Source organism: Mustelus asterias, chromosome 13 (genome assembly GCF_964213995.1).
Source record: "Mustelus asterias chromosome 13, sMusAst1.hap1.1, whole genome shotgun sequence".
NCBI classification, from domain to species: domain Eukaryota; kingdom Metazoa; phylum Chordata; class Chondrichthyes; order Carcharhiniformes; family Triakidae; genus Mustelus; species Mustelus asterias.
This window is the reverse complement of record NC_135813.1, coordinates 26,117,129-26,144,759: the sequence shown is the minus strand read 5'-3', so window position 1 is coordinate 26,144,759 and position 27,631 is coordinate 26,117,129. Positions and strand designations below refer to the sequence as shown.

General features: G+C 39.7%; 1 protein-coding gene across 1 annotated transcript in view; it reads left to right on the top strand.

Moving 5' to 3' along the window:
• The window catches only part of LOC144502531 (zinc finger protein 618-like), a 118,115-nt gene extending 92,115 nt beyond the window's left edge, over positions 1–26,000 (top strand). Inside the window, exons 7-8 of the mRNA XM_078226602.1 lie at positions 4,118–4,280; positions 25,903–26,000. Coding sequence (XP_078082728.1) covers positions 4,118–4,280; positions 25,903–25,906 — 167 coding nt within the window. The 3' untranslated portion in view covers positions 25,907–26,000. The remainder of the gene's footprint in view (positions 1–4,117; positions 4,281–25,902) is intronic.
• The last annotated feature ends 1,631 nt before the right edge of the window (positions 26,001–27,631 follow it).

Genomic DNA, 27,631 nt, shown 5'->3' with positions numbered 1-27,631 from the left:
TAGCTACTTGTGACATTCTTGCTTTTTGTTATCTCTTCCTGCAACTAAATGATTTCATGCTGTGGAGCGGCTGGAAGAATGTCTAGTTTTGAAATGTATAGATTTCTAAGCTTACTGTGATTTACAGATCTTTTGTGTCATTCTCGGAACAAAAATTAATTTAAAGCTAATTCTGCATGGATGTGAAAATATTGAATATTTTCAAATAGAAATGACATGAGTTATACTTTTGTGCATGCATTTATTTCAAACTTTTGGCTTTGGATTTAGATTTGAGGAATAACAATAGAACAGTAATTATGCACGGTGTAGTAGAGCATTGAGTTTAACACCCAAAATGGACCGAGATATTTTCTTTCTTGAAAATATCGTCCATCGATGAGGTTATTTTTCAAGGTCCTTGTTTGCAGCGAGAGCAGCTCCAAATAGGGCAAATGCTTCACAGTATAAACTCTTATATTTTTCTTTTAAGAAGTGTTCATGGATATAAAATAGTTGCATCTCTGCTGGTAGAACGTCACGTTATCTGTAGTGACGTAAGCAGTGGCATTTATTAGGCTTTTGGGGCACTTCCATCTTGGACCTTGGATGAGCAACATCTCCTAAATAAAATCTGCATCATGTTTGACGTTAACCCATGAGGGTGGCACCTTATTACTTTTCTTTTTGTTAAAATTCCTAGTCGATACTTAAGCCAAATATATGACTTTCTAATGTGGCACAATGGAGTTAACCTCCAAGTATATATTGTTATTAATACACAGTGCGAGTTGCACCATTAAAAGAAACCTTTCTGTGACATGTGGTAAAGAAGTTTCCGTTTTTATCCAGCATCGCCCAGGGTTAATGCGATATATCAAAAATTGAGGTTTAAATGTAATTCAACCAGTTTTGGATGAGACCAAGCTACCCAGTTCTTGTTGAATAACAGGGCTGTTGCGTCAGGAAAACATTATTCACAATATATCTGTGTGTTAATTTTTTGCTCTTTTAAAGTGCTGCAGTTCCACTTTTATAATCCTGTTGATGGATTGGGTGGAATTTGCCCCATCCCCCGCATTTTCATGGTGGCGGATGCGGCCCGTTGCCAGTGGGAGCAGAAGACCTCACTGACGTGAGCGGCTGGAAAATTCCAGCCATTAATTTTGTCTGGTTGGCATAGAGTACTGGCAGTTCCTTAACCATTTATCATACATTTGAAAAGGTTGCCTTTCAGTTAGCAGAAATCATGACAGTGTTGTCTTTTTTAAGGCAGCCAGACAAACTCCATTAACTCCTCTATTCCATTTTTCTACCATAATTTTGGAGTATTTCTTTGTCCTCATTCCCTCGCCCACACTGCCCATCCATTTGTTGTCAGCTCTGTAGATTACACCTGGAAACAAATTTTCAGCTTGTTAATTTTAACGTAAAAGCAAAATACTGCAGAAGCTGACCATCTGAAGGGCAGCACAGTGGCACAATGGTTAGCACTGCTGCTTCACAGCATCAGGGACCCAGGTTCGATTCCTGGCTTGGGTCACTGTCTGTGCGGAGTCTGCACATTCTCCCCGTGTCTGAATGGGTTTCCTCCGGGTGTTCCGGTTTCCTCCCACAGTCCAAACGACGTGCTGGTTAGGTGCATTTGCCATGCTAAATTCCCCCTCAGTGTACCCGAACAGGCGCCACAGTGTGGCGACTAGGGGATTTTCACAGTAACTTCATTGCAGTGTTAATGGAAGCTACTTGTGCCTCTAATAAATAAACTTTAAAACTTGAAATTAAAAAAAGGAGAAAATGCTGAAAAGACTCAAGTTTGGCATCATTTTTGAAGAGAGAAACAATGATGCCAGGTCATCAACCTACATTTTCTGTTTGTTGGTTTTGTTATTTTGATTTCTGTTAGTCAACATTGGTTTTTTAAAAATCTCCATCATAAAGGTTTTTAATTTTTTTTTACCGTTCCTGCATCCAGTTTTGAAATTGATGGTTTTGAAGGTCTTCTCATATAAAGTTGCTCAGTTGAGTTGTGTGTCAATTCGACAGTATAACTGCAGTTGAAATTGTACTTCATCCTTATTGATGTCTTGGGGTCCGGGTCCATAGGACTCTTAAATCGGCCTCGCAGGTGGAGGATGCGGTCAAGAAGGCGTACGGCGTACTAGCCTTCATTAATCGAGGGATTGAGTTTAGGAGTCGGGAGATAATGCTGCAGCTTTATAGGACCCTGGTTAGACCCCACTTGGAGTACTGCGCGCAGTTCTGGTCACCTCATTACAGGAAAGATGTTGAAGCCATTGAAAGGGTGCAGAGGAGATTTACAAGGATGTTGCCTGGATTGGGGGGCATGCCTTATGAGGATAGGTTGAGGGAGCTTGGTCTCTTCTCCCTGGAGAGACGAAGGATGAGAGGTGACCTGATAGAGGTTTACAAGATGTTGAGAGGTCTGGATAGGGTAGACTCTCAGAGGCTATTTCCAAGGGCTGAAATGGTTGCTACGAGAGGACACAGGTTTAAGGTGCTGGGGGGTAGGTACAGAGGAGATGTCAGGGGTAAGTTTTTCACTCAGAGGGTGGTGGGTGAGTGGAATCAGCTGACGTCGGTGGTGGTGGAGGCAAACTCGTTGGGGTCTTTTAAGAGACTTCTGGATGAGTACATGGGATTTAATGGGATTGAGGGCTATAGATAGGCCTAGAGGTAGGGATATGATCGGCGCAACTTGTGGGCCGAAGGGCCTGTTTGTGCTGTGGCTTTCTATGATGTCTGTATCAGTTGAAGTCAGCAGCCAGATTTTAGAAATGTTTTCATTTTTGCCTCTGGGACATTCTGGTACTAAACAGTGCTGATTGTATTGAATTCCCACATCGTGTAACTTTTTGTAAAAACCGTCCTATTTTAAGCTCTCCCAGAGGACAAGGTGTGAATTTCTAAAATGATAGAAAGTAGTAAGAAAGGATGGTGTTGCTTAATTTCCAGTGAGACTTTTAAGTCCAATTTACCTTCAAAACACAAGTACTTCAGGTCAGACAGAAAGTTGAGTATAGGATCATGTTAATCAGTCAGGTTGTGAGTGATTTAGCTTCTGGGAAAGAAGACTAATCTGTGTACTGCCACTTGCAATCCAGGAGCAAGCTGCTATTGTTGCCTCCCTGCCTTTTATATCTTGCAAACGAAGTTGGATTTAAGTATACATTCTGCAGGTGACCAACAAAAAAGCAGATTAATTTGCAGGAAGACGATGGAAACTAGAGCTGGGATTTTTCCTTCACCATATGATTTAAATTGCCTGCATTACAATTAGTCACCGGCTGGCTCTTCAGTATTGAATGCAGCCTGTTCCAGGTCAGATGAACTGAAAGAAGAAATTAAACAAGTTTTGAGGCTGTTTAATTTTTTCTCACTTTTCTGCCACAATCTCTTAAGTATGAGATGTGTGTTTAATCGCAGTTTGTGTAAAGGATTTTTTTTGTGGCGATAATGCAAGGGACAGAAATTCTTGTTGACTCTTATCCCCATCCTGGACAGAGGGATTTCCTTTTGAAAATTCTGACCCCAAAGGCACCAACTATTCCTTCCTCCCCCAAATATCTTGGCTCCTGAGCCAATGATTATTCTTTATGCACGGGCCCGGACATTGAATGTTGACAAATTCAATAGGCATATTGTAGAGCAGCATGAACTTCCTGGGCACTGCTATTTGTAACACAGGAAAAAAGTGAAGTTCATGCTTTGTATTTGTGATTCCCATTCACGTTTTTCTTTGCCAGCTTGTAGGCGACCTCTTGGTTTGCTGCAACAGCGAAAGCGCATGCAAAGATACTTAATTACAGATAATTCAATCTTTAAGATGTATGTAACATTTTCGAACCATAGGCAACTATTTCGATCAGTTGTAACATGATCAAAGGACTTGACCAGGTCTCCATGTCCAACAAGATTAACAACCCTACTCCTGCAAAGCCAGCAAAAAATGTCCATGAGCAAATATAAACATGGGAGAGAACTAGTGCAGTAGTAATCTCAAAAAATTGTAATTCTGAAGTATAAGATTTTAATTCCCTAAAATTTGGCATTTGTTTTGTTAAGGGAATGGAAATCAAGCCAAATTTATTGACATGCTTCCTCCCTTGATTTTCAGAGAATTTTAGATACATGTGCGACATCTGTGGCAAAAAATACAAATATTACAGCTGTTTCCAAGAACACCGGGATTTGCACGCAGTCGATGGTATGTATTTGCAAAGTAGTTGCTTCATCTTATTATGGATTAGGACAGATGCAATACAGCTTGTTATGACCAGGTGAGAAGGAGTGAACTGGCTCCCCTGCATTCAATCACCTTGGTTGGTCACAACAAAGGTTTAAGTTTGTTTTTCAAAAGGATGTGCCTTTTTCAAATCGGAATGTATTTATTTATGCATTGAGCAATAAGGAGCCAATCAAACAAGGTTATCTTGAGTTAAAAGAGCAAGTGTATTAACTAATAAACCTGAGGGGGGAAAAAAGTAATAAAAAGGTGACATCACATATGGGTATCAGAAATAAGGGAAGTTAGAGTCCAATAAAAAAGTTAAAAGAATATAAGACTAAGTGTCCTTTGCTCGTCTTTGAGGTATAGATTGCTTAACAGTTGCAGACTATTTGGATTAGCTGGTTTTGTGGAATGGGGTCATAAGAACATAAGAAATAGGAGCAGGAGTAGGCCATCTGGCCCCTCAAGCCTGCTCTGTCATTCAATAAGATCATGGCTGATCTGATAGTGGGTTCAGTTCCACTTACCCGCCTGCTCACCATAACCCTTAATTCCCTTAATGGTTAAAAATCTATCTATCTGTGACTTAAACACATTTAACGAGGTAGCCTCTACTGCTTTATTGGGCAGAGAATTCCAAAGATTCGCTACCCTCTGGGAGATGAAGTTCCTCCTCAACTCTGTTCTAAATTGACTCCCCCGTATTTTGAGGCTATGCCCCCTAGTTCTTGTTTCCATTGCAAGTGGAAATAACCTCGCTGCTTCTACCCTGTCTAGCCCCTTCATTATCTTATATGTCTCTATAAGATCTCCCCTCAACCTTCTAAACTCCAATGAGTATAGGCCCAGTCTGCTCAATCTCTCCTCATAAGCCAACCCCCTCATCTCCGGAATCAACCTAGTGAACCTTCTCTGCACCCCTTCCAAAGCCAATACATCCTTTCTTAAATAAGGGGACCAAAACGGCCTCACCAGCACCTTGTACAGTTGCAGCATGACCTCCCTGCTTCTATACTCCATCCCTCTTGTGATAAAGGCCAACATTCCATTTGCCTTCTTGACCACCTGCTGCACCCGCAAACTGTGTTTTTGTGATTCATGCACAAGGACCCCCAGGTCCCTCTGCACAGTAGCATGTTGTAATTTTTCACCGTTTAAATAATAGTCCCTTTTCCTATTATTCCTTCCAAAGTGGATAACCTCACACTTACCAACGTTATACTCCATCTGCCAGATCCTCGCCCACTCACTTAACCTATCCGAATCTCTCTGCATACTGTCTTGCACGCAATTTGCTTTCCCACCCATCTTGGTGTCATCCGCAAACTTTGTTACCCTACACTCGGTCCCCTCCTCCAGATCATCTATGTATATGGTAAATAGTTGAGGCCCCAGCACTGATCCCTGCGGCGCAGCACGCCACTAGTCACGGATTGCCAACCAGAAAAGCACCCATTTATACCTACTCTCTGTTTTCTGTTAGATAGCCAATCTTCAATCCACGCTAACTCTTTACCCCCAACTCCGTGCACCTTTATCTTTTGCAGTACCCTTTTGTGAGGCACCTTGTTGAAAGTCTTCTGGAAATCCAAATACAATACATCCACCAGTTCTCCCCGTCAACCGCACTCGTCACCTCAAAAAACTCCAGTAAATTAGTCAAACATGACTTTCCCTTCCTGAATCCATGCTGCGTCTGCTTGATTGAACCATTCTTATCCAGGTGTCCTGCTATTTCTTCCTTTATGATAGATTCCAGCATTTTCCCAACTACGGATGTTAAGCTAACCGGCCTGTAATTATCTGCCTTTTGTCTAGCTCCTTTTTTAAACAGTGGCATTACATTAGGTGTTTTCCAATCAGCTGGCACCTCCCTAGAGACCAGTGAATTTTGATAGATTACAACTAATGCATTTGCTATTGCCTCTGCCGTTTCTTTTAGGACCCTGGGATGCATTCCATCCGGACCAGGGGACTTGTCTACCTTTAGTCCCATTAGCCTACCCAGCACTACCTCTTTAGTAATAGTGATTGTTTTAAGGTCCTCGCCCCCTACAGTCCCATGACCGTCTATTTTTGGTATGCTATTTGTGTCCTCCACTGTGAAGACCGACACACAACTTGTTTAAAGCCTCAGCCATTTCCTCGTTTCCCATTATTAAATCCCCCTTCTCATCTTCTAAGGGACCAACATTTACTTTAGCCAGTCTTTTCCTTTTTATATATTTGTAAAAACTCTTACTATCTGTTTTTATATTTTGTGCTAGTTTACTTTCATACTCTATCTTTCCTTTCTTTATTGCTTTCTTAGTAGTTCTTTGTTGCTTTTTAAAGCTTTCCCAATCCTCTAATTCCCCACTAATCTTGGCTACTCTGTATGCAATGTAGATCTTGGTTCACTGATAGGTTTCTTTTGGTTCACTTCTCTAATTGGTGACATGCACTTTTTCCAAATGGGAGAGAGTACAGCTTTTCAGCCTGTTTCCTCTGTTGAAAACTCCCTTAACACTACCTGTGTCACTTGTAATCCTGCTGCAATGGTTGCAGCCTAGCCTGTTTTACTTCAGTATTCCCAAGAGATTTTGGCTGCATTTGTCTGTGGCAGTCGTTATTTCAAAGGTGCTAACTTTGGGCAATTGCCCTGCATTGGGAACCATCTGAAAATGCGATTTCTGGGTAAGTATTGTAACACCCCCACCCACCTGTCTGACTCTGACTCACCCCCAACCCTCAAATTCCAACCACTTACCTTGGACACTTAACTTCTTCCTTGCATGTCAAATTCACTGGCCCCTTTAAACTGAGCTGCTTTGCGACAGCTAGTGTGGTAAAAAGGGGACATGGCCTCCATGATTCCACAGGAGCTGGACTGCGTTGCCATGCAGATCCCAAGCAATTCCAGCCATCGGAAGTTTCAGGATAGTTCTCAAGTCAGGTAAGTATGCATCACATTCTTCTAATTCCTGTAGGCCATCTCTTTTTCTGATGCTAGTTGGAACTTGTGGCTCAATATCCAGCACTTTACATTTTAATATCTCTTCCTTAGAGAGTGATGAATTTTGATGGATTATTGAATTATAGGAAGTGTCCCCCTCTTCACACTCCCCTGAGAGTGTCTTATTTGCTTGTTCAGCTTCAGATTGGAAGGTGGCCTTGCCTGTCTCATTGCAAAATTTACAGTCAGTTGAAAAATCATATTTTCAAAATTAAAGGGGAATAACATGGGAAGCTGAAATTAATAAATGCTAACATAAGTATCAACTTCAGGTCTGTTGGGGAATTTATCAATTTATTAATTCCACTGGAGACTAAATCAAAACATTTCATCAATAATGCAAGCAAGAAAACGTTGAAAGTACCGGAATTACATCTTTGTAGTAAAGAAGTGAGACCTTACTTAAAACAGTGAAATCATCAAAGCTTCCTGTAAGGTGCATAGCAATCCAGAAGACATCACACAGTTGTGCCTTTTAAAATACTGTATGTACATACCATGTTAAAAGGTGCCTAGAATGGAACTGGACAGATGAGCACAACAGAAGGAAAGGTGGAAACACAGGAATTATAGGAAACTAGTACTGCAGTTCGTAAAAATTTGGAAACCACAATTCATTGCTTGTCAAATCCTACTTGGTCTTAAATTCACTCTGAATAGTGAAGTAAAATGTGCATTTGTAATTTTTGTATTCGTATCCAGTAAGAAAAATAATTAATTGCCTGTGATGTATTTTGGGTGTGCTAATTTTGGATTTTGTCTTTAAAATTTCAATGTTATATATTTTGTAGCTATATAACAGGTAGGGTGAAAGTAATTGGGGTGGCAAATAAAACTTATTGCACTGCTTTAAGAGCAACTTGCTTATGTGCCATTTTTCATCTGGCATTTTTTTCTCTATTCTATCATGGGATGTGGGTGGCTCTGGTTGGGCCACCATTTATTGCCCATCCCTAATTTCCCACAGAGAACATTTAAAAACCAACCACGTTGCTGTGGGTCTGGAGTCACATGTAGGCCAGACTAGGTAAGGAGGCAGATTCATTAAAGACATTAGCGAATCAGATGGATTTTTTTAATGACAATTGATAATGTTTTTATGGTCATCATTTGACTTTTAATTCCAGATTTTTATCCACCATCTGTCGTGGTGGAATTCGAACCTGGATACCCAGAGCGGTACCCTGGGTCTCTGGAATACTAGTTCAGTAACAATCTTCACTGTGCTGCACTAAGCAATAATGTTATGCATTTGAGGCTGAGGCACCATGCTAGATAATGTAAAGCGAATATTATCATTTAGGACCTTACCTGGGTATACTTAATATTGTCACCAAGAGGTCAAAATTGGGGAAGGAGGGAAGAAGAGGATCAAATGTCTTTGCCTTATTCACAAGATGCATCATGATTATAAAATTATTTAAACAGAAAATAACAGTTGTGTGAATCATCGAATATATGAATATTGTTTAATTCATTTTGCTCAGAGCAGTGTCAGGATTTGCATGGATGATAACTTCATTGTTGAACTCAGATCACCTGTGCTACTCCCATCAAAATTTGCTTGTTTTAATCTTCTTTGCCAGTCAACTGTTTATGAGGCACAATGACATATTTGATTTTACCCAAACCAAACTCAAGAGTCAGTCAAGTGAAGGTGACCCTGTTCAGCTTTCCCTGAAAGCTGCTAATTAAATCTTGACATTTACTTTGTAGGCATAGTAGGTATCAATCTTCAGTGCTGTGGTGTGCACACAACTAAGTCTCTTAGTTTACATGTAAACTAAAATTGCTCATCTTAGCAATGAAATTATTGCTAAGACTGTACGGGGATTCAATTTAGTAATATTGCAGTGAGTTCAGAATACATTACCGTTGTGTAATGCTAGAAAACCAAACTCTAGCAATGACATCCAAAACATACTTTGAACTGTAAGGAAAATCTAATTCTTGAAGGTAGGAAAGCTGGTGTATAATTGATGCTGTTTCTTTGGTGGTGTGATGTTCTATAAATTAATGACTTTTTTTTAATTATAGATCCTTATGATCATGCAGTTGAGACACCAGCAGAGGTAAAAACTGAACAAGTGGAAGAAACTGTTCGCAGCCCCGGATCAAGTATGAATTATTTTTTAATGGGAAAATATATATGCGTTTTGGGAAGTCTGCTTCCAGTTTTGTTACATGATCATTTACATTGACACAAGAGATTGTATAGCCAAGTGCACGTTGAAGCCATGCACTTCAGAAGGGTCATGCAAATTAGAAGGTGTGTTTCATATTCGGCCTAGTTGAAGAAATTTTAAGCTTTTGGCTAATGTGAGAGACTTTTGGGGGAGGAAGATTTGTCTCCGGTTGAGAGCACATTTACAACTTTTACGGAATGTATGAGAATCTTTCATAGCTTTTAGTTTTTCAAGTTAATCAATTGTTATCTCCATATTATCAGAGTGGAATCTAAGAAAGGGTTCCAGGCTGTGTAGAACATAAGAACATAAGAAATAGGAGCAGCAGTAGGCCATCTAGCCCCTCAAGTCTGTTCCGCCATTCAATAAGATCATGGCTGATCTTATAGTGGGTTCAGTTCCACTTACCCGCCCGCTCCCCATAACCCTTAATTCCCTTAATGGTTAAAAATCTATCTGTGACTTAAACACATTTAACGAGGTAGCCTCTACTGCTTTATTGGGCAGAGAATTCCAAAGATTCACTACCCTCTGGGAGAAGAAGTTCCTCCTCAACTCTGTTCTAAATTGACTCCCCCGTATTTTGAGGCTACGCCTCCTAGTTCTTGTTTCCATTGTAAGTGGAAATAACCTCGCTGCTTCTACCCTGTCTAGCCCCTACATTATCTTGTATGTCTCTATAAGATCGCCCCTCAACCTTCTAAACTCCAATGAGTACAGGTCCAGTCTACTCAATCTCTCCTCATAAGCTAACCCCCTCATCTCCGGAATCAACCTGGTGAACCTTCTCTGTACCCCCTCCAAAGCTAATATATCCTTTCTTAAATAAGGGGACCAAAATTGTACACGGTGCGGCCTCAACCAGTACCCTGTACAGTTGCACCATGACCTCCCTGCTTTTATACTCCATCCCTCTCGCGATAAAGGCCTTCCAGAGCTCCAGCCTTAGTCCGTGCGTTAAACTTTTGACGAGTATGTGTCCAGCATACATGCTAAGGAGGGGGTGGTGTTAGGCAGCTATTTGTTGACCTCTGTTAACTTGTCCAGGTTCCCTGGGGAACTCTTTCTCCAGTGGCTAGGCTCATGAAGGAATTAAGAATCTCATTTAGCTTCAGTGTTCCTGTCCTGGATGCAGGGTATGACTAAGATATGTGTCATTTTCTGTCCAAAGCCCATCCTACAGTTATTTCATAGAGAGATGACATTTGTGAAGCATTGACAGGAATTCAGTACTCTCTATGTATTAAACTTTCGTTTCAAAGTTTTTACTGTAAAGAGATATTTGTGAGGATTTGCTACCATACCTGCCCTGCCTCCATTCTTCCTCTGCTATCTGTCAGCCCACATCACGTTCCCTGATTTGCTCGTGTGATTTCTAAATGCCTAATGCAATGGGTTAGTACATTATTGAATAATACTGACTGTGTAACTAAAACAAAAGCCTGTGGTGGCACCATTAATATCAGCAGATAATGTAAAACATGGACTGCAAGTTTCAGTATAACTTCTATATTCTGGGGGTGGCACAGTGATTAGCACTGCTGCCTCACAGTGCCAGGGACCTGGGTTCAATTCCGGCCTCTGGTGACTTGTCTGTGTGGTGTTTGCACGTTCTCCCTGTGTCTGCATGGGTTTTCTCCAGGTGCTCCGATTTCCTCTCTCACTCCAAAGATGTGCAGGTTAGTTTGATTAGCCATGTTAAATTGCCCCTCAATGTTGGGGGGACCAGCAGGGTAAATCCATGGGGTTGCAGGGATAGGACCTGGGTGGGATTGTTGTCGGTGCAGGCTCAATGGGCCGAATGGCCTACTTTTACGGTGTAGGGATTCTATTCTATGATATTTTCAGTGACACTCATGTAGAAGTTTTGTAGAATAACATTGAGGTTTAGTTATATTCATGCTGTTTACAGGTGATCTTGAAATATGATGTGAGTAGATGGGTGCCTGTGGACAGCAAGTTCCATTGATGTGAGATCAGGGAAACTTTCTACAGTATTTGGATGTATTTGCTTATAGTTGGTCACGAATGCAGTTTTAAACATGCAAACAAAAAATACCGTGAGCTACTAACACCTCACTGAAATATTTTGATTATGTAAAATTAAGGTCACTTTTTAGCTGGATGTAATTTCTTTGGAACTTTCTCACTGGAGCCTAGCTCAGTTCAGACCACTAAATTCACAGAAGGAAATCAATTTTTTGCAATTTGCGAAATTGTTGAGGTGTCACATTGCCTTGATTTTTATTAGTGCTGCATAATATCAAGACAAATTTGAGCAGATGTTTATGTTTGGCTATTGGGAAGAGAGCAGGAGTCAAAATATGATCCCTCAATGTAGCAGTAATGTTTGAAATGATTTTCCAAAAAAAAATCTGTTACGGGTGCTTTAGCCCAAACTTTACAATGAATTGGAAACTTTTGTATGTAACAGTAAAATGATCTATTTTTTTTGTTCATTCGGGGACATGGGCGTTGCTGGTTGGCCAGCATTTATTGCTCCTACCTAGTTGCCCTTGAACTGGGTGTCTTTCTAGGCCATTTCAGAGGGTAGTTGAGGGTCAACCACATTGCTGTGGCTCTGGAGTCACAAGTAGGCCAGACCAGGTAAGGATGGTAGATTTCCTTCTCTAAAGGACATTAGTGAACCAGATTGTCTGACAATCGACAATGGTTTCATGGTCATCAGTAGATTCTTAATTCCAGATTTTTTTTATTGAATTCAAATTCCACCATCTGACATGGCGGAATTCAAACCTGGATCCCCAGAACATTAGCTGGGTTTCTGGATTAATAGTCTAACGATAATACCACTAGGCCATTGCCTCAGTTGAAAAAATGCAAAGGGTGTGTAAAACGGGAGGTAAACTAAAAAAAATCTCCCCGGTTGTGAAGTTTGTAGCAAAAGTAAAATTGAATTGAAGATTTGTCCTCTAACACAATGGGCTGAATCTTCCGAGGAGTGGCAATCACTGTCAGATTGCCACTCTGCTCCTCTTTATTTACCTTGAACTGAAGCTCCAGCTTTCTAGTCTGGACTTCCAAACCCACCTCCTGAGAAATGTGGAATACATCTGCTCCTGCAGTCCTTCCTTCATAATGTAGGAGTCTTTGGGGAAGCAAAGTCAATGCCCCCTTTATATGGCTCCAGCTGCCACATACCAGCAAGTTCAAATGTCCGAAAGACACTTTGACAAGCTACGGACAGAAGGTAAGTATGTTAGGTAAGCACATGAGGGGGTAGGGTGGCAGGTGGGGTGGGTTAGTTGGGAGGTGGGTGGGTGGCGATGGGCGTTAGTCCTTGACTGTTTTGTCCTCATCTCTGGCAACAAACTGGTGCAAAAGTAATTTGCCATCCAGGGAAAGTTGGAATGTAGATGTCAGCCATGACTGTTATTATTGCTGTCACACCAAAAACAGTAACTGAGAGAACTGCTGAAAAGTGAGACACTTTTGTGTCGAAACTTTACACCTTGCACTTATCAGTGCATTCACAGGGCTACAATGCAAGGGAAATCAGCAAATTCATAAAGTATGAGGACAGAATGCTGATCGGTTGGTAAGTGGACTCTGGTAGTTAACTGCCAAGCTTTGTTTGAAAGTTGAACCAGGCAGTTTTACCCTGATCAAGGCATCGTCCTGAGAAGTGAAAGAGCAAATGGCTGTTACTTATTTTGTTTAACTATAATGGGCGCAATGTGTGTACCTGTTCTTTGAGTCTGCAAAGAGAAAGACCTGGTGCACTAATATATGTAGCTTCCAGTACGCACACATGTGCCACACAGCAGGCCCAACTGGCAATCTTAAATTGGTTGTCAGCATCATTCTTAGCAGACCGAGGATAATTTAGCAAATGTTTTCCAATTATGGATAACGTAGGACACTATAATTTGAGTTTTGCAAGCACAGGCTGGTTGGACACCACCTGTACCTTGACAATTGCAAACAGCAGAAGGGACATGCTATTTGGTAGGATCTGCCAGCCTTTGGTATGGCTTGCATACCTAGCACCCCACTGGTTGGCACTGGAAGTTTTCCACATGCATGTTTGTAAGACCATGCAGGCCTTTCATATTGATAGCAATGTTGTTCCATGTGTTCATTTGACATTACTAGCCTATTCACCAATGTTGCACTTAAGGAAGCCATAGCTATTTGCACTGCAACACTATATCATGGCAATCTAGAGCTACCATCGTTGTATGAATCAGTATTCATCAAACCTATGAACTCGGCAACTCACACAGTTGAGTCCAAATGGATGGTGTTGACATGGAATCCCCTCTCGGCCTAGCTCTTGCAAACATCTTTGTTGGATTCCATGAGAAATGTGTCTTTGATGGAATGACACCTAATCTCCTATCCTCTGCATATTTCCAATATGTGGATGATACTTTTGCTGTGTTAAAATCTGCAGCTGCATGTAACAATTTCCTTACACGTCTTAATGGACTCCATCCTAAACTCAAACTTGCCTTTGAAATTGCCTCCCTTTTCTTGACGTGCTAGCTGAGAAGCCTGTCGGGGGTTCTCTACCACGGTTACTGCAATTCTGCCGTCGCTAGTCGGACCAAGAGTTGGGGCTTTTGCAGCTCGACGTATTATAAGATTGGCTTTATCATTAACCTCATAAATAGGGCACAAGCATTTGTTCACCATGCAAGCTTGATGCTGAAATAGGGTACATCAAAGGCATCCTGCAGGACAATGGCTACCCTGATCAGTAAGAGGTTTAACAACAACAGGTTAAAGTCCAACAGGTTTATTTGGTAGCAAAAGCCACACAAGCTTTTGGAGCCCCAAGCCCCTTCTTCAGGTGAGTCACCTGAAGAAGGGGCTTGGGGCTCCAAAAGCTTGTGTGGCTTTTGCTACAAAATAAACCTGATGGACTTTAACCTGGTGTTGTTAAACTTCTTACTGTGTTTACCCCAGTCCAACGCCGGCATCTCCACATCATGACCACTCTGATCAGGCCATTTTGTGCTGTATAAGGTGCAAACTCATGAATGGGCCTAAGGCTATCATCATTTTTGGCCCTGTAAAGTGCACAATCTACCTCAGATTACCCTGGAAGGGCAAGATATCTTGAAAATTTGAGTTACAGGTGAAGCTAGTTGTTTCATGCTGCTAGTGCGCGGTAAAAAATGAATGGTATTCGTCTCTAACGGGATGTTGCTCTAAAGTCAAAGACATTTTCCCATCTCACAAATGAGTAATGTGATATATGAATTTCAGTGCCAGTACGAGGTGTGTAGGCGGTACATCCCAAAGACTGGCAACTCGTACCGAACAGCATGTCCTTTACGCTGTTCGTATACCCAACCAGTCCATGCTTGCAAAACTCAAAACACAACGTTCAGCAGTAGTTGTAATTCCGTGATTGAACAACGTTTGCTAAATAACTGTGTGCTAAAAATTTACACTGGCAATGAATTTAAGATTGTCAGTTAGGCTTGCAGTGTGTATTTGCATATACTGGAAGCTATGTATATTAATACACAGGGCCGGCCCTGTTCTTTGCTGACAAAGAAAACATGTACGCACGTTGCACCTGTTTCAGCTAAGCAAGATATGTGACAGCCATATGCTGGTTAATTCCTCAGGCTAATGCTTTGAACAACCAGAGTCAAGCTTCATGGTTTAAATTTTTAACAGTGTTTAGCAGATAACTGTCAGTCACCATCAATTGGTGCATAAGGCAACGCCTCTACCAGAATCCACTTGCCCACCAATCAGCACTCTTATCGCATAAAATAAATTTACTGATTCCCCGGCATTATATTCATAGAATCGTAGAATCCCTACAGTACAAAAGGAGGCCATTTGGCCCATCAAGTCTGCACCGATTACAATCCCACCCAGGCCCCACTCCCATATTCTTGCAAATGTCCTGTTGTGTGAAAAATGAAAAGCTTCAACAAAAAATAAATTTCAGCAGTACTCAAGTTCTGCAATACCAAACGACTTTTAATAACTGGGCTTGGCTTTGTTGGTTCTAACTATTTTGTTTCACTGTTCCAGAAACAGGTAGCTACATCTGTGAATACTGTGGCAAGCGTTACAAGTATTACACTCCCTACCAGGAACATGTGGCTTTGCATGCATCCTCTGGTATGTATTATGTTCCAAACCTAAATTTCTTCTTGCTATAAGTAACACACAAAACTAACTGAAATATGTAGGTAACTTAAACACGCACTCCAGGTGATTAAGAATGTGTAAGAGTGGTGTTTTATTTGTTCATAAGATGTGAGCATTATTGGCAAGGCCAACTTTTATTACCCATCCCTAATTGCCCTTGAGAAACTGGTAGACCGTCACCATCTTGAACCCATTGTAATTTGTGCGGCGAAGGTACTTGCATAGTGCTGTTAAGGAGATGGTTTTGACTCTGAACAAACTGATAGTCTTTTTGTTTTGTATTCTTTCATGGGATGTGGGTGTTGCTAGCTGGGTGAGCATTTTTATTGCCCGACCCTCATTGCTCTTTGAGAATGTGGTAGTGAGCCTCCTCCTTGAATTGCTGCAGTCAGTGTGGTGCAGGTACACCCACAGTGCTGCTTAGAGAGGGAGTTCAGGGGTTCTGCAACTTTAAGGGGACCTTACTGGTGTTCCCATACACTTGCTCCCCTTATCTATCTAGCTGATGGAGGTAGTGGGTTTTGGAGGCCTTGTCAAATAAGGTCTGCTTAGTTGCTGCAGTGGATGTTGTAAATGGTAAACACTTCAGTCATGGTGTAACCTGTGGTGGAGGAAGTGAATGTTTAAGATAGTAGATAGGATGTCAATTATATGAGCCACTCTGACTTGAGTGCTGTCGTGATTCAAGTGTATTTGGAGCAAGACTTGCCCAGGAAAATGGGAAGAATTCCATCACACTACTGACTTGTATTTTGGAGATAACATGAAGACTTTGGAAGATCAGGAGTTATTAATTGTAAAATACACAATCTCTGACCTCTTACAGCAACAATATTAATGTCATTCGTCCAGTTAATTTTCTAGTCAGTGGTGACTCTATGTTCATTGTGGGGAATTCCGTGATGATAATGCTATTGAACTTTAAATGGCGTTGTTAGACTCTCATCTCCCTCTTGTGTGCTCTCTATCATTGGAGATGGTACTTAGCTATTTGTGGCATGAGTATTAGTTGCGACAACACAAACTTTAGTTTTTTTCCTCTTTAAAGGCTTGTAGAAACGCTTACTTTTTAATATTCCGAGCTAACTTTCTCTCATAGTCTACTTTTTCTCCTCTACCATTTCTTTAGTCATTGTTTTTGTTGGTTCATAAAATCTGACAAACCTTCTGACCTAGCTAAACCATTGCTGGTGATGACCATTGATATCTTATACGCAGAGTACATTGTGTCTCCTTGTTGTCCTCCGTACTACTTCCTACATGTGTTTAACATGAAGTACTGATGGAGGGCAGTAGGTAGTAATCAGCAGGATGTTTACTTCCCCATGTTTGACCTGGTGCCATGAGTGCAGATGTGTGTTGGTGAGGGCTATATTATGGACAGGACATTTGATTTGGCTCCTATTAAGATGATCTCTATAATAAGTATTTAGAGAAGACCATGTTAAATTTATAACATCTCGTGTTTTTCAAAGAAATATTAATCCCAGAAATAAATGGAAAACCTGCTTTTTTTTCATTGATGTTTGTTTTGATTTTGAGGTATAATTACACAGGGTACAATCCTTTTCCTCTACTAAAAATTAAACGTAAAAGAAATAGACATGGCTTTAAATTAATTGTGATAAAGTTTCTGCAATTTCAGCATAAAAGCAAAGAAACAGTCCAGAAATGATTTTTTTCAGGGCAAGATATGTTTTCTGAAAAATAAATCTAATAATATTAATAACATTTCTGAAAAAATGTACAGATGCGGAGAGTCCTCTTGGCAAAAGAAATGAAGCTAAACTGCCAAATGCATGTGAAGAAAATAACAACGGCTCACAGAATTCTAGTGGTACGTATGGTGCACAAAATAAATCTGTAGCACGATCCTTCAAGCGATGCATCATTAAAAGCCAGGGAATCTGTACAGTGTGTTGTTTAATTTCTAACTTTATTAAGTGTTTAAATGAGAGTCCCCTTTGTTGATGGGTTGAAGTTTGAGCATGAATTTAAGCTGGATAGTCAAAAAACGCAAATATCTAATATCAAGAATAAAGTCACCATGGTCCCAGATGACCGTAGGTCTGGTGAGGGGCAAAGTTGAGAAGGTGAGGCCTTCATTAATAACCTCCGCTACTATGAGAATTGAGCCTGCACTGTTGGCATAGTTCTGAATCACAAACCAGTCATCCAATGAACTGAGCTAACCAACCCCACAATGATTATCAAAAATAATCATTCAGTAATTTAATACTCAGCATAATGTTTACTCTGTTCTTGTGAACTGATATTTTCAAGCTTAATATTTAAATTGTTTCACTCTTCTCTGGGATCATTCCAAAGTTGTAATACCAGTTAAAGCACTGGCTTAACCCCCTTTTTATTCTCACCAACTTTACCCCAGCATAGCTGGTAATGGAAGGGTTGGAGGTCAGTACTAAGTTAGCACAAACTTTGCTTTAAGATTTTGTGGCTTTCACTGTGGCACACATGCAATGTCATTACTTCCAACTGGAAACTGTCAACACTCATCCTTTCCAAAAAATAATAAAAGCTGGACTTGTAGTTCTATGATTCCAAATAATTTCCAGTGATTTTTGTTTCATTTTAAGATTATTGGTTTGTATTTTGATGAGTTTGTTCAATAAGCTACCCAAAAGGGGCAGTATAATCGCTGCGTTCACATTTGTTATGTTGTTCTGAGTAGAGGTTAGTTAGTAGAATATAGCAGTATAACGAGAAAGGTTGCTTGTATTAACAGATCAGCAATCGAGAATCTTGCACATACAGCATTACTACAAACATAATTTGTTGTACTTCTGCATATTGCATTATAAATGCCTCTGAAGTAAATGCACTTATCTCAAAATGTTTTCCAGGAGGTACCAGCATACAAAAGTCAGGTCTGTCTTCTGTCAAAAGTAAGTCAGACTTAATCTTTATTACAGTCATTAACTTTTAATGCAAGCTTGCTTGAAATTTAAAAAAGCCTGATGTATATGTACAAAATAAATCTTTTTCATTTACAAAAGATGTTGACGTGAAAATGCTTGAACATACTGATGTAATAGAGTTAATTTTGCTTCTGAAAATTTGTGGAAATTGCAAATGAGGTATGGTTTGTTTAATATTTGCAGATGGCTCCACATGTCAGAGCTGTGGAAATGAACATAAACACTGCACCTGCTTAAGACAACATGCACATAATAGCAGAGCAAGAGGTAATTTATGAAGTATTTGCTGTACAAATTAGTGATAAAAATGCAAATATTTAACAACTAAATTCCTGTATTCACACCTCAATTATTCAGTGTAACAATGAAACACATGTTTATTTGCACCGTATGTTTATACATAATCATAGAAAATCATTATCATCTTGGGTTTGTCTTCATCTAGATATTCCTGGGGGAGGCAGTGGCGTAGTGGTATTGTCATTGGACTAGTAATCTAGAGACGCAGGGTAATGCTCTAGGAACCTGGGTTCAAATCTGACCAAGGCAGGTGGTGAAATTTGAATTCAATAACAGTGATGACCATAAAACCATTGTTGGTTATTGAAAGCGCCCATCTGGTTCACAAATGTCCTTTAGGGAAGGAAATCGACCATTCTTACCTGATCTGGCCTACACATGACTCCAGACCCACAGCAATGATTTGAAGGGCAATTCTGGATGGTTAATAAATGCTGGTCCAACTGGCGATGCCCACATCCCATGAAAAAACAATATATCCTTTAGATACTAAAGAATGGGTTAAACTGCCAAGACATGAAAGTCATGCATATTACTGATATATTGTATACTGTATTATATTGCTAGCATTGATGTAGTATAAAGCTGCAGATGTAAACTAATCGCTGCAATTTTATCATTGTAATTTTCTTAAAAATAATTCTTCATCCTGGTGTGTAGTTGCCTCCCTTTTACTGGATGTGACATCTTGCTTTAAGGTATGAAAGGCAGATTTACATTTTGAGATTAAATCTTTTGTTTCAATAACTACTACCAAAACCAATAAGCTGTCTTTTCAGATTTGAGAGGACCTGATGGCAGTATGAACATTTTTGCTTTTTGTTGACTAAGATGCAATTGCACATCAGAATTTATATTGAACGTAACTTCCGAGCTCTGGCATCATGGTGGGGGAGGGGGAAGAGTACCCCAAAGATGCATTGGGGAATCCCCTTATGATGTTCACAGGTAAGGTTTGCACAGCAGTTACTCAGAAGTACAAATTTCCTTTGAGACATTGCTCTGCACTGGGAGCCATCCAAAAATACAATTTAAATTGTAAACTTCAGATGATTCTGATAGGGTACACAATAGTTATCCAGAAAAAGTTCAAAGGATTAAAAGCATGTCTAATTTCTGGGCAACTGTCGTACAGACTCAGGGCAGTCCTCCTACCTGCCCCTCACACATACCCACCTGACTACTCCCACATGGGATTTCCCCCCAATCCCAAGGAGCTACAACTCCTGACAGGATCTCCTCAATTCATAGCATGTCCCCACCCCAGCCAGGCCCCAACTTTCCTTCCAATGGACCTTTAACTTAACTGTTTTATCACATGTGCTGTAAATAGGGGGCATAGTCTCTCACTTCAACTGAGCTGCACTTTGATGCTAGACCCCAGGGCATGCTGCTTGTCGGGATCTTGCCCAGTCTGAGTCAGGAGGCCAGGCATGACAGGCTGGGGGAAATAAACATGAAGATCAAATATTGGTAACATTGAAATCTGATGCTGCTTGCCTCTCCATGGAAGTTCAAGCCCATTAATTTAGGTTTTTTGCGGTACTTGCTCAGCTTTTTTCTTAAGTTTAAATTTAATGTTTGTGATCTAGAAACTTGATCACGTTTTCAGGAAAGTTGTGAACTGGCTGTAGAAGTGCAAATCAATTTGCTGCATAATGGATACCATATGAGAAGAGAAAATCCATTATGTTTTGCAGGAATATTTATATTTTATAAAGATAAAACCTTGAGTTAATGTGTTTGACTATTTTTGGCCTGCTTCCCCTCCTTGTCAAAGTCGGCTGCAGGTTTGACTTGCATGTGCTGGATGATGGTATGCAGGTTTCCTTTAATGTGGCACTCGTTCCCAATCAGGGCAGGGAGGTGAAAAATGCTGCTAACTTTAAAGTCTTCAGCAGAATAAAATTAAACTATTAATTTGTTGAGTTGTGAAAAACAGCAACTAAATGGCCTGATCTACTCCATGCAGCCCTATCTGTAATGAGCAGAATTTGCTGGTTTTTACCTTTCAGATCTATAGCCCCGCAACACCTTTTACCCTGGTTTATGGGCTGTCTTCAGGTCACTTGTCTGCTGAACAGTGTGACCCAAAACAGTGATGTAGAGGTGTTATGTCATTACTTCAAGCCCAATCCTTTCAGCAACAGGAAAGGAATGTTAAATGGAAATGCAATGGAAACCTACATTATAAATTTCCATCTCTTTCCTGTCTCTAGCAACCCAGAATCAAGAACACTGAGCAGGAAAATTGTTGAAAAAGGTTAAAAAATGGCTGCATTGTAAAAAGCTGACTGAATCATTCTTGTTGACGCATCCTAACCAAAGTTACATTGTTTGGCAAGTTATATTAATGAGAATTTGCCATCATTTGGAACTAACATCTCATCAGTACTTATTTGTATTTTTCAGCCTCAAAAAGGTATTATTTGAATCAATTTTTTCCAAATAACTTTACTCCCATTAGATGGTTGAATAACCCAGAATGTAGCTCCAAAAAAAAACTTCATGTCATGATTCCTTTCTTAAATTTAAGTGGCTATGGAATGCAATTTCTAGTGTGCCAACGTGCTGTTTCATAGAACAATAAAACACTGGTTCACAGCTGACTTTTCTGATGTGCTAATGTTCTGCTCTGAGTCTGTCAGTTCTGAGAAAAAGCACACTCTCAGCAAGAGAAAGCAAAATGAGTTCTTTCAAATAACACTTGCACACTTCCTGCTAATCATCGACAAGAACACTGGCTGTGACCTATCTCCACTTGGCCTATCTGCCATGGTGCTCAAAAGGATGGAGGTAACATAAAGGAGGAATGGTTAAAATGAACCTCAGACTATCAGTTAAATATATTATTCCCTTAAGAACACAGTAATTTCAATGTGTCTAAGGAAAGCTGTAAGTAGCTGAATCTCGCTTAGATCTATTGCAAATGACCAAGATTAAGTTAATGCCGGAGAACTGTGCATCAAACAAACCAGAACTTCTCCACAGAGCAATTCAAACATAACCATGCTTTCTCTATTTTGTTCAGTTGTGACACATTTAAAAAATGTAATATAAATAATGAATTTGTAAGATCATGTAGGGAGAATATTGATGGCGTCTATCCGTGGTTTACAAAATGTTCTCTTCCTCCATTGAAATCTAATTGCATTTGTTTTTAAACTTAGTGCGGTAGTGTCGTATTAAAATTCCAATCGCTTCTTATGATTTTAGCTAGTTGGTAATTGTATTTTTGAGAACATCTCTCAGATGCTGTGGCCAAATGGTGCAGTGGTAATAGCATGTTTGAATATTGCGTGATGGGCTGTGGTTTTCAATATCAGATTTGGTTTGTTCATGTAGGCATTTTTATTAAAGAAATTTTCCATCTGGTTTTCATTTTTCAGTTTTTATTTTTCCTACATTTTTTTCCCTTTCCTTTCTCCATATTAGTTCATTCATCCATGCTTTCTTTGGTTAGAAGGGGATGTCATCATTCACATGAGCTCATGGGAATGGTTTAAGGGAAACTTGCTGTGGAGGATCTATTTAAGAACTGATTAATTTTGCCCGTAGGCAAAAACAATGTAATGGTCACAGTTGAAATTTGAATTTGGTATTTTTATATGGGAGCACAATACTCCATTGTTGCATTGACTTTATCGTTTCTGATTTTTATCTTTTCTGTTCCATTTAAGAGCAATACACCTGTGGGGCATGTGGAATTCAGTTCCAGTTTTATAACAATCTAATAGAGCACATGCATTCCCACACAGGTAAGGGTATTTTTTTCCCTAACAATTCTGTTGGTTCATTTGGGTATTAAACACTCTTCACAACAAATTCCATTTATTGTACTTGTATCAGGAATTTTATTGTGAGAATGTAAAGCTTTACAAAATGCAGGCATCTTTTAAGCTATAACCCTTTAACATTGCTATAAAAATTTAAATTTCTTAAATGCCTGGTTTCACATGCACTACAAAGATGTATGCAAAATAAAAGTCTCCATTCAAATTCGTGATAAGGTAACAGTTGTTGAGGATCTATAGTTCCCATTTAATTTTGTTTGTGTTGAAAGCATCCACCATATTTCTGCTATGAGCAGTGTTTTACAAAGAGGTAAAATAAGCATTTTGAATACAAGGAATTATTTCTGTAAAAACACTACTACACAGGGTCTTGCTGAAAAAGGAGTCGAGCTGTCAAAATATTTTGTCTTGTACTCATCAGGGCAGAAGCAAGAATGCCACATGTCAAAGGAACAACAATTCATACTGCATGAGAAGAATTCTGATTGGTATGAAGGTTGACTCTGATTGTTAAAGGCATTACCATGAAGAATGCACCAAAGAACAGCTACCACACACGTTTTTGTTTAATTTGAAAAAGACACAATGGTTGGACATATTCTTTCCATTTGCAGAGGACAGATCCCTGCATATGAATATGTGTAGCTTCTAGCAAGCAAAAGTGAGCTACAGTACGAGTCCAAGTGGTGATGTTAAATTGGTTGCAACTGTTAATCTTAGTACATTTAGGATTGTTCAGCAAGTTGCTGTCTAATCACAGAATCACATCAAACATGAGACATTATGTTCAGAGTTGCAGGCATGGGCTGGTTGAGTAGAGTCAACATTCTGCCTATTGCAAACAAGGGACACGTTGTGTGATATAATCCGTTAGTTATTGGTGCATACAGATGCATACCTGGCATTGCATTGGCACCAATTTAAGATTATTGGTTGGGCTCACAATGTGGTTCACTTACTTGCTAGAAGCCACATTTATTCATGCACAGGGACCTCTACTTTGCAGGCATTTTCCGTGCCAATGCCTTGACCAGTCAGAATCATCTTGCTGACCAATCGCATCTTTTTTTCATGCACTACATATTGTGGCTCCCTTTGAAATTTAGCATTCTTGCATCTGTCCTGATGAGTGCAAGATGAAAAACTTTGACATCATGTCTCTTTTTTTCTGCAAGTCACATGTTCTGCACTACCAAGTGACTATTACAGAAGACATCAAATTATATCATACCAAATGCATCAAACCTTGATGTCTATCAAATGCAGATGTATCATCCCAATGCATAATTAACTATTCTAGGGATCACATTTAAAAATGTGCGTAAGTACACTCTCTCAGCTGAAAATCCATGTGAGGTAGTCCAGGGTATGTGTGTGTGTATATATTAGGTTTTATATATATAAAACCTTTGTGCCACTTTTCACAACCCTCACTGCAATTCGATAGAACATCCTTGGTTGTATAGGTTGATGAAAGCAGTGTACAAGGTAAATTGAGATGGTTCACATCTATCTTGTTTGCCATAAGTTAAATGCGCCTTTAATTCAAAACACACTCGTGGGAAACCATACTTAGCTAAGACTGAGGTACGAGTAAACTTTACCTTCGGTGACATTCTGATCGTGTGGTATTTATGAGCATCTGGTTCTTGTCATAACTTCCATCCAAATTTCATTTGAGCCAAGTTATATCACCTAATTTTTATCTACATCCTTAGTCATAGAGCAATACAGCACAGAAACAGGCCCTTCGGCCCAACCAGTCCATGCCGACCATGGTCCCCTCCCAGCTAGTCCCAATTGCCCACATTTGGCCCATATTCCTCTAATCTTTTCCCATCTATGTTCTTATCCAAGTGCTTTTTAAATGTTGCTATTGTACCCGCCTCAACCACTTGCTCTAGCAGCTCATTCCATACACTCATCGCACTCTGCGTGAAGAAGTTGCTCCTCTGGTCCCTTTTAAATCTTTCCTCTCTCACCTTAAACCTTTCCCCTCTAGTTTTCAAGTCCCCTTCCCTGAGAAGACTATGTGTGTTCATCCTCTCTATGCCCCTCATAGTTTTATACACCTCAATAAAGTCACCCCTCATTCTCCTACGTTCCAAGAAATAAAGTCCTAGCCTGGCCAAACTCTTCATATAACTCAGGCCCACTTGTATTGGCAACATGCTCATAAATCTTCTTTGCACTCTTTCCAGTTTGTCAATGTCTTTCCTATAACAGGGTGACCAAAACTGTACTAAATACTCCCAACGACTTGTACAACTGTAACATAATTTCCCAACTCCTATACTTAATGCCCTGACTGATGAAGGCCAGTGTGTTAAACGCCTTCTTCACCACCCTATCTATCAGTGACGCTGATTTCAACAAACTATTTACTTGTACTCTTAGGTCCCTTTATTCCTCATCACTCCCCAGGGCCCTATCATTCACTGTATAAGTTCTGCCCTGGTTTGTCTTTCCAAAATGCAACACCTCACACTTATCTGTATTGAAATCTATTTGTCAATCCTCGGCCCACTTCCCTAACTGATCAAGATTCCCCCTACAATTTTTGATAACTTCTTCGCTATCAACTTCGCTGTTAGTAATTGGATCACTCTTGAGCAGCAGCCATTTTTTTTTAGAATGTATGAGATTCCTCCTACAATCCAAATAGTTTTATATGGACAAGAATGCCAGACTGTTCTTCAACACTGAAACAAATGCTTGTATCCCAGGTTGAAACATTAAGATGTGTTATGGTCATTATTTTGAGCGAAATTTGTGTGAACCTCCATTTAAGAACTCTACATGACCCATGAAGTTTCATGCTACACATCAGTCTTGATAGCTACTTGTTCACCTGTTCTGTGCAGAGGATACAGTCTCTTTGACAAAGGTTGCATTTTTTTCTATTTGTTCATGGGATGTGAGCATTGCTGGCAAGGCCCGAATTGCCCTTGAGGTTGGTGAGCTTTGAAGCGTCTTTGTTCTTCCAAGGGACATTTTCCACACCATGACCCATGTCCTGGAGATTGGAGTGGATGTAAAATGGACGATTCCCTAACTAAGTGATATAGTACCAGGAATAACAGCGTACAATGGCACCAATGTACTGCATAACAAAACATCTAGAAAGAAGCTGGTACTTTTTTTTGCCTTGCCCTCTACCCCTACTTTTCTCTTCACCTCAGTAATATGGCGCAGTGGTGGTCAGACTCTAGTTATGTGGGGGGTTTGTTCCAGACAACTGAACATCCTATAAGGTTGTTAATCCTCTTTTTCATTCTACTTAGCCTTGTAATCCACATGGTTTCTTTTATTCTAGCTGATAATGAAAACAGCTTAGCGATTAAACAAGTACAGACACCTCGCACTGCTGCTGCCACTACATCCACTTCTACTTCTGCTACTGCTACTACGACTACAGCTGTTGCTGCTGCTTCTCCAGAGAAGAAGAATGCACATCGCCAGAGCAATTGCACAAATGATGGTATGTACAATGTTGAAGTGCTGGACAAATGTGGGAAAAAGTGCTTGGAGTTTCTAAGATGAATATATTAGTATTGCCTGAGCTTGGATCTGGATTTCTTTTTCTAATTTTAATCCTTATCAAAACAAAATGTTAAGTGTATTGAACAGCACCACACTTCACAGCAGTAGAAAATGGGTTCGTTGTAAGGTTCAGTTTAGAAGTATTTCATGTGGGGGGGAAGAAGTGGTCATTTAGCACTTGCCTCAGAACATCATTAATACAGGGAGACAAGCACTGGAAAAGTAAATGATTCTCATTTAGAATTCACATTTGTGCTCACCTCTGTATGTGAAAGCTAAATGAGAAATTATGTGGGAATAGTTGAAATAATTTTTCTAAGAAAAAAGTAATGAGAGGTACTTTTTTTTTGCAAGAGCCTGCTTAATAAAGTACATTGAATTTAAAGTAACATAACTGAGTTGTATGTTATCTGCTTTGTCCAATTTGTATGTTTGATTTGATTTTTTTTCAAATCTGTTCCAAACAAAATTCAGTCAAATGAAGCAAAGCAACAAATATTTTTAGTCAAAGCACTCTAACGGCATGTATACTCATGTAGGAAACGTCCTGCTTATGATATCCTATCCTCCACTTTCTACCTAAAAAAAAAGTAGAAAAATATTGTATAATATATATGAGGTTTAGCATAATGCAGTACTGAAACTTTACAGAAGTTCCTTCATTTCAAATTTTAGGACATTTTTCATGAATGTGTCTTGTAATGCAGTAGTTAGGTTGGTAGATCTAATGTTCAAAGCAATATGCGTGGGTTGAAAATAATACTGGATTCTTAGTTGCCAGTGGTCTGACAAAGTATTGGTCTAGTTTGCATTTTCATGTTTTTAAATACAGGACATCAAGTAATTGTCAGTCTCTATAATTTAAATTACTCCCCAGATTAAACAAGAATATATGGTAAAATTCATCATTAACTCGTGCTGAAAGAAGATTAATAGTAACAAAGTAAGAAAAAAAACCTTACACTGAGTATAAAGTTTATTCCGCTTTAAAAACTCATTTGTAACTAATTTGGATGGCTATGATATTAAATGGGTTTGGGCGTGGGGGGCTGTCTGCAATCAGCTTTAGATTGTTCTTCAAGGGGTTTACCTCAGTGGCTATTAATTCTTACGTTTTTTGGATGGACTTTGCTTGCTGACTGCGCTACTTGAGGTGCTGCAGTTACCAAGTTCTGTCTTTTCAGTGAAAACTTTGAATTTCTGATCTCTTAAGGTGAACAGCTTGTTAAGGCCCAGTAAAATCTCCTTTTTAAAATCCAGTTGGATGCTTTAAACATAATTCGTGTTTGCTGTGGTTTGAGGGGCCATCTTATTGATCACGGTTGCTCTTGGTTCCCAGTAAATTGAATCCTTTAATTTTAGCTTGTGCATATGTGCTGTATTGCTGATATCTACTTTGTATTAAAGAAGTTCCACTCTCCACACTCCCTCTGCCTCTCCCGCGACCCATTCCCCCATTTAATTCTTTGAACAGCTAATATGCAAGTGTACATGGTAACATT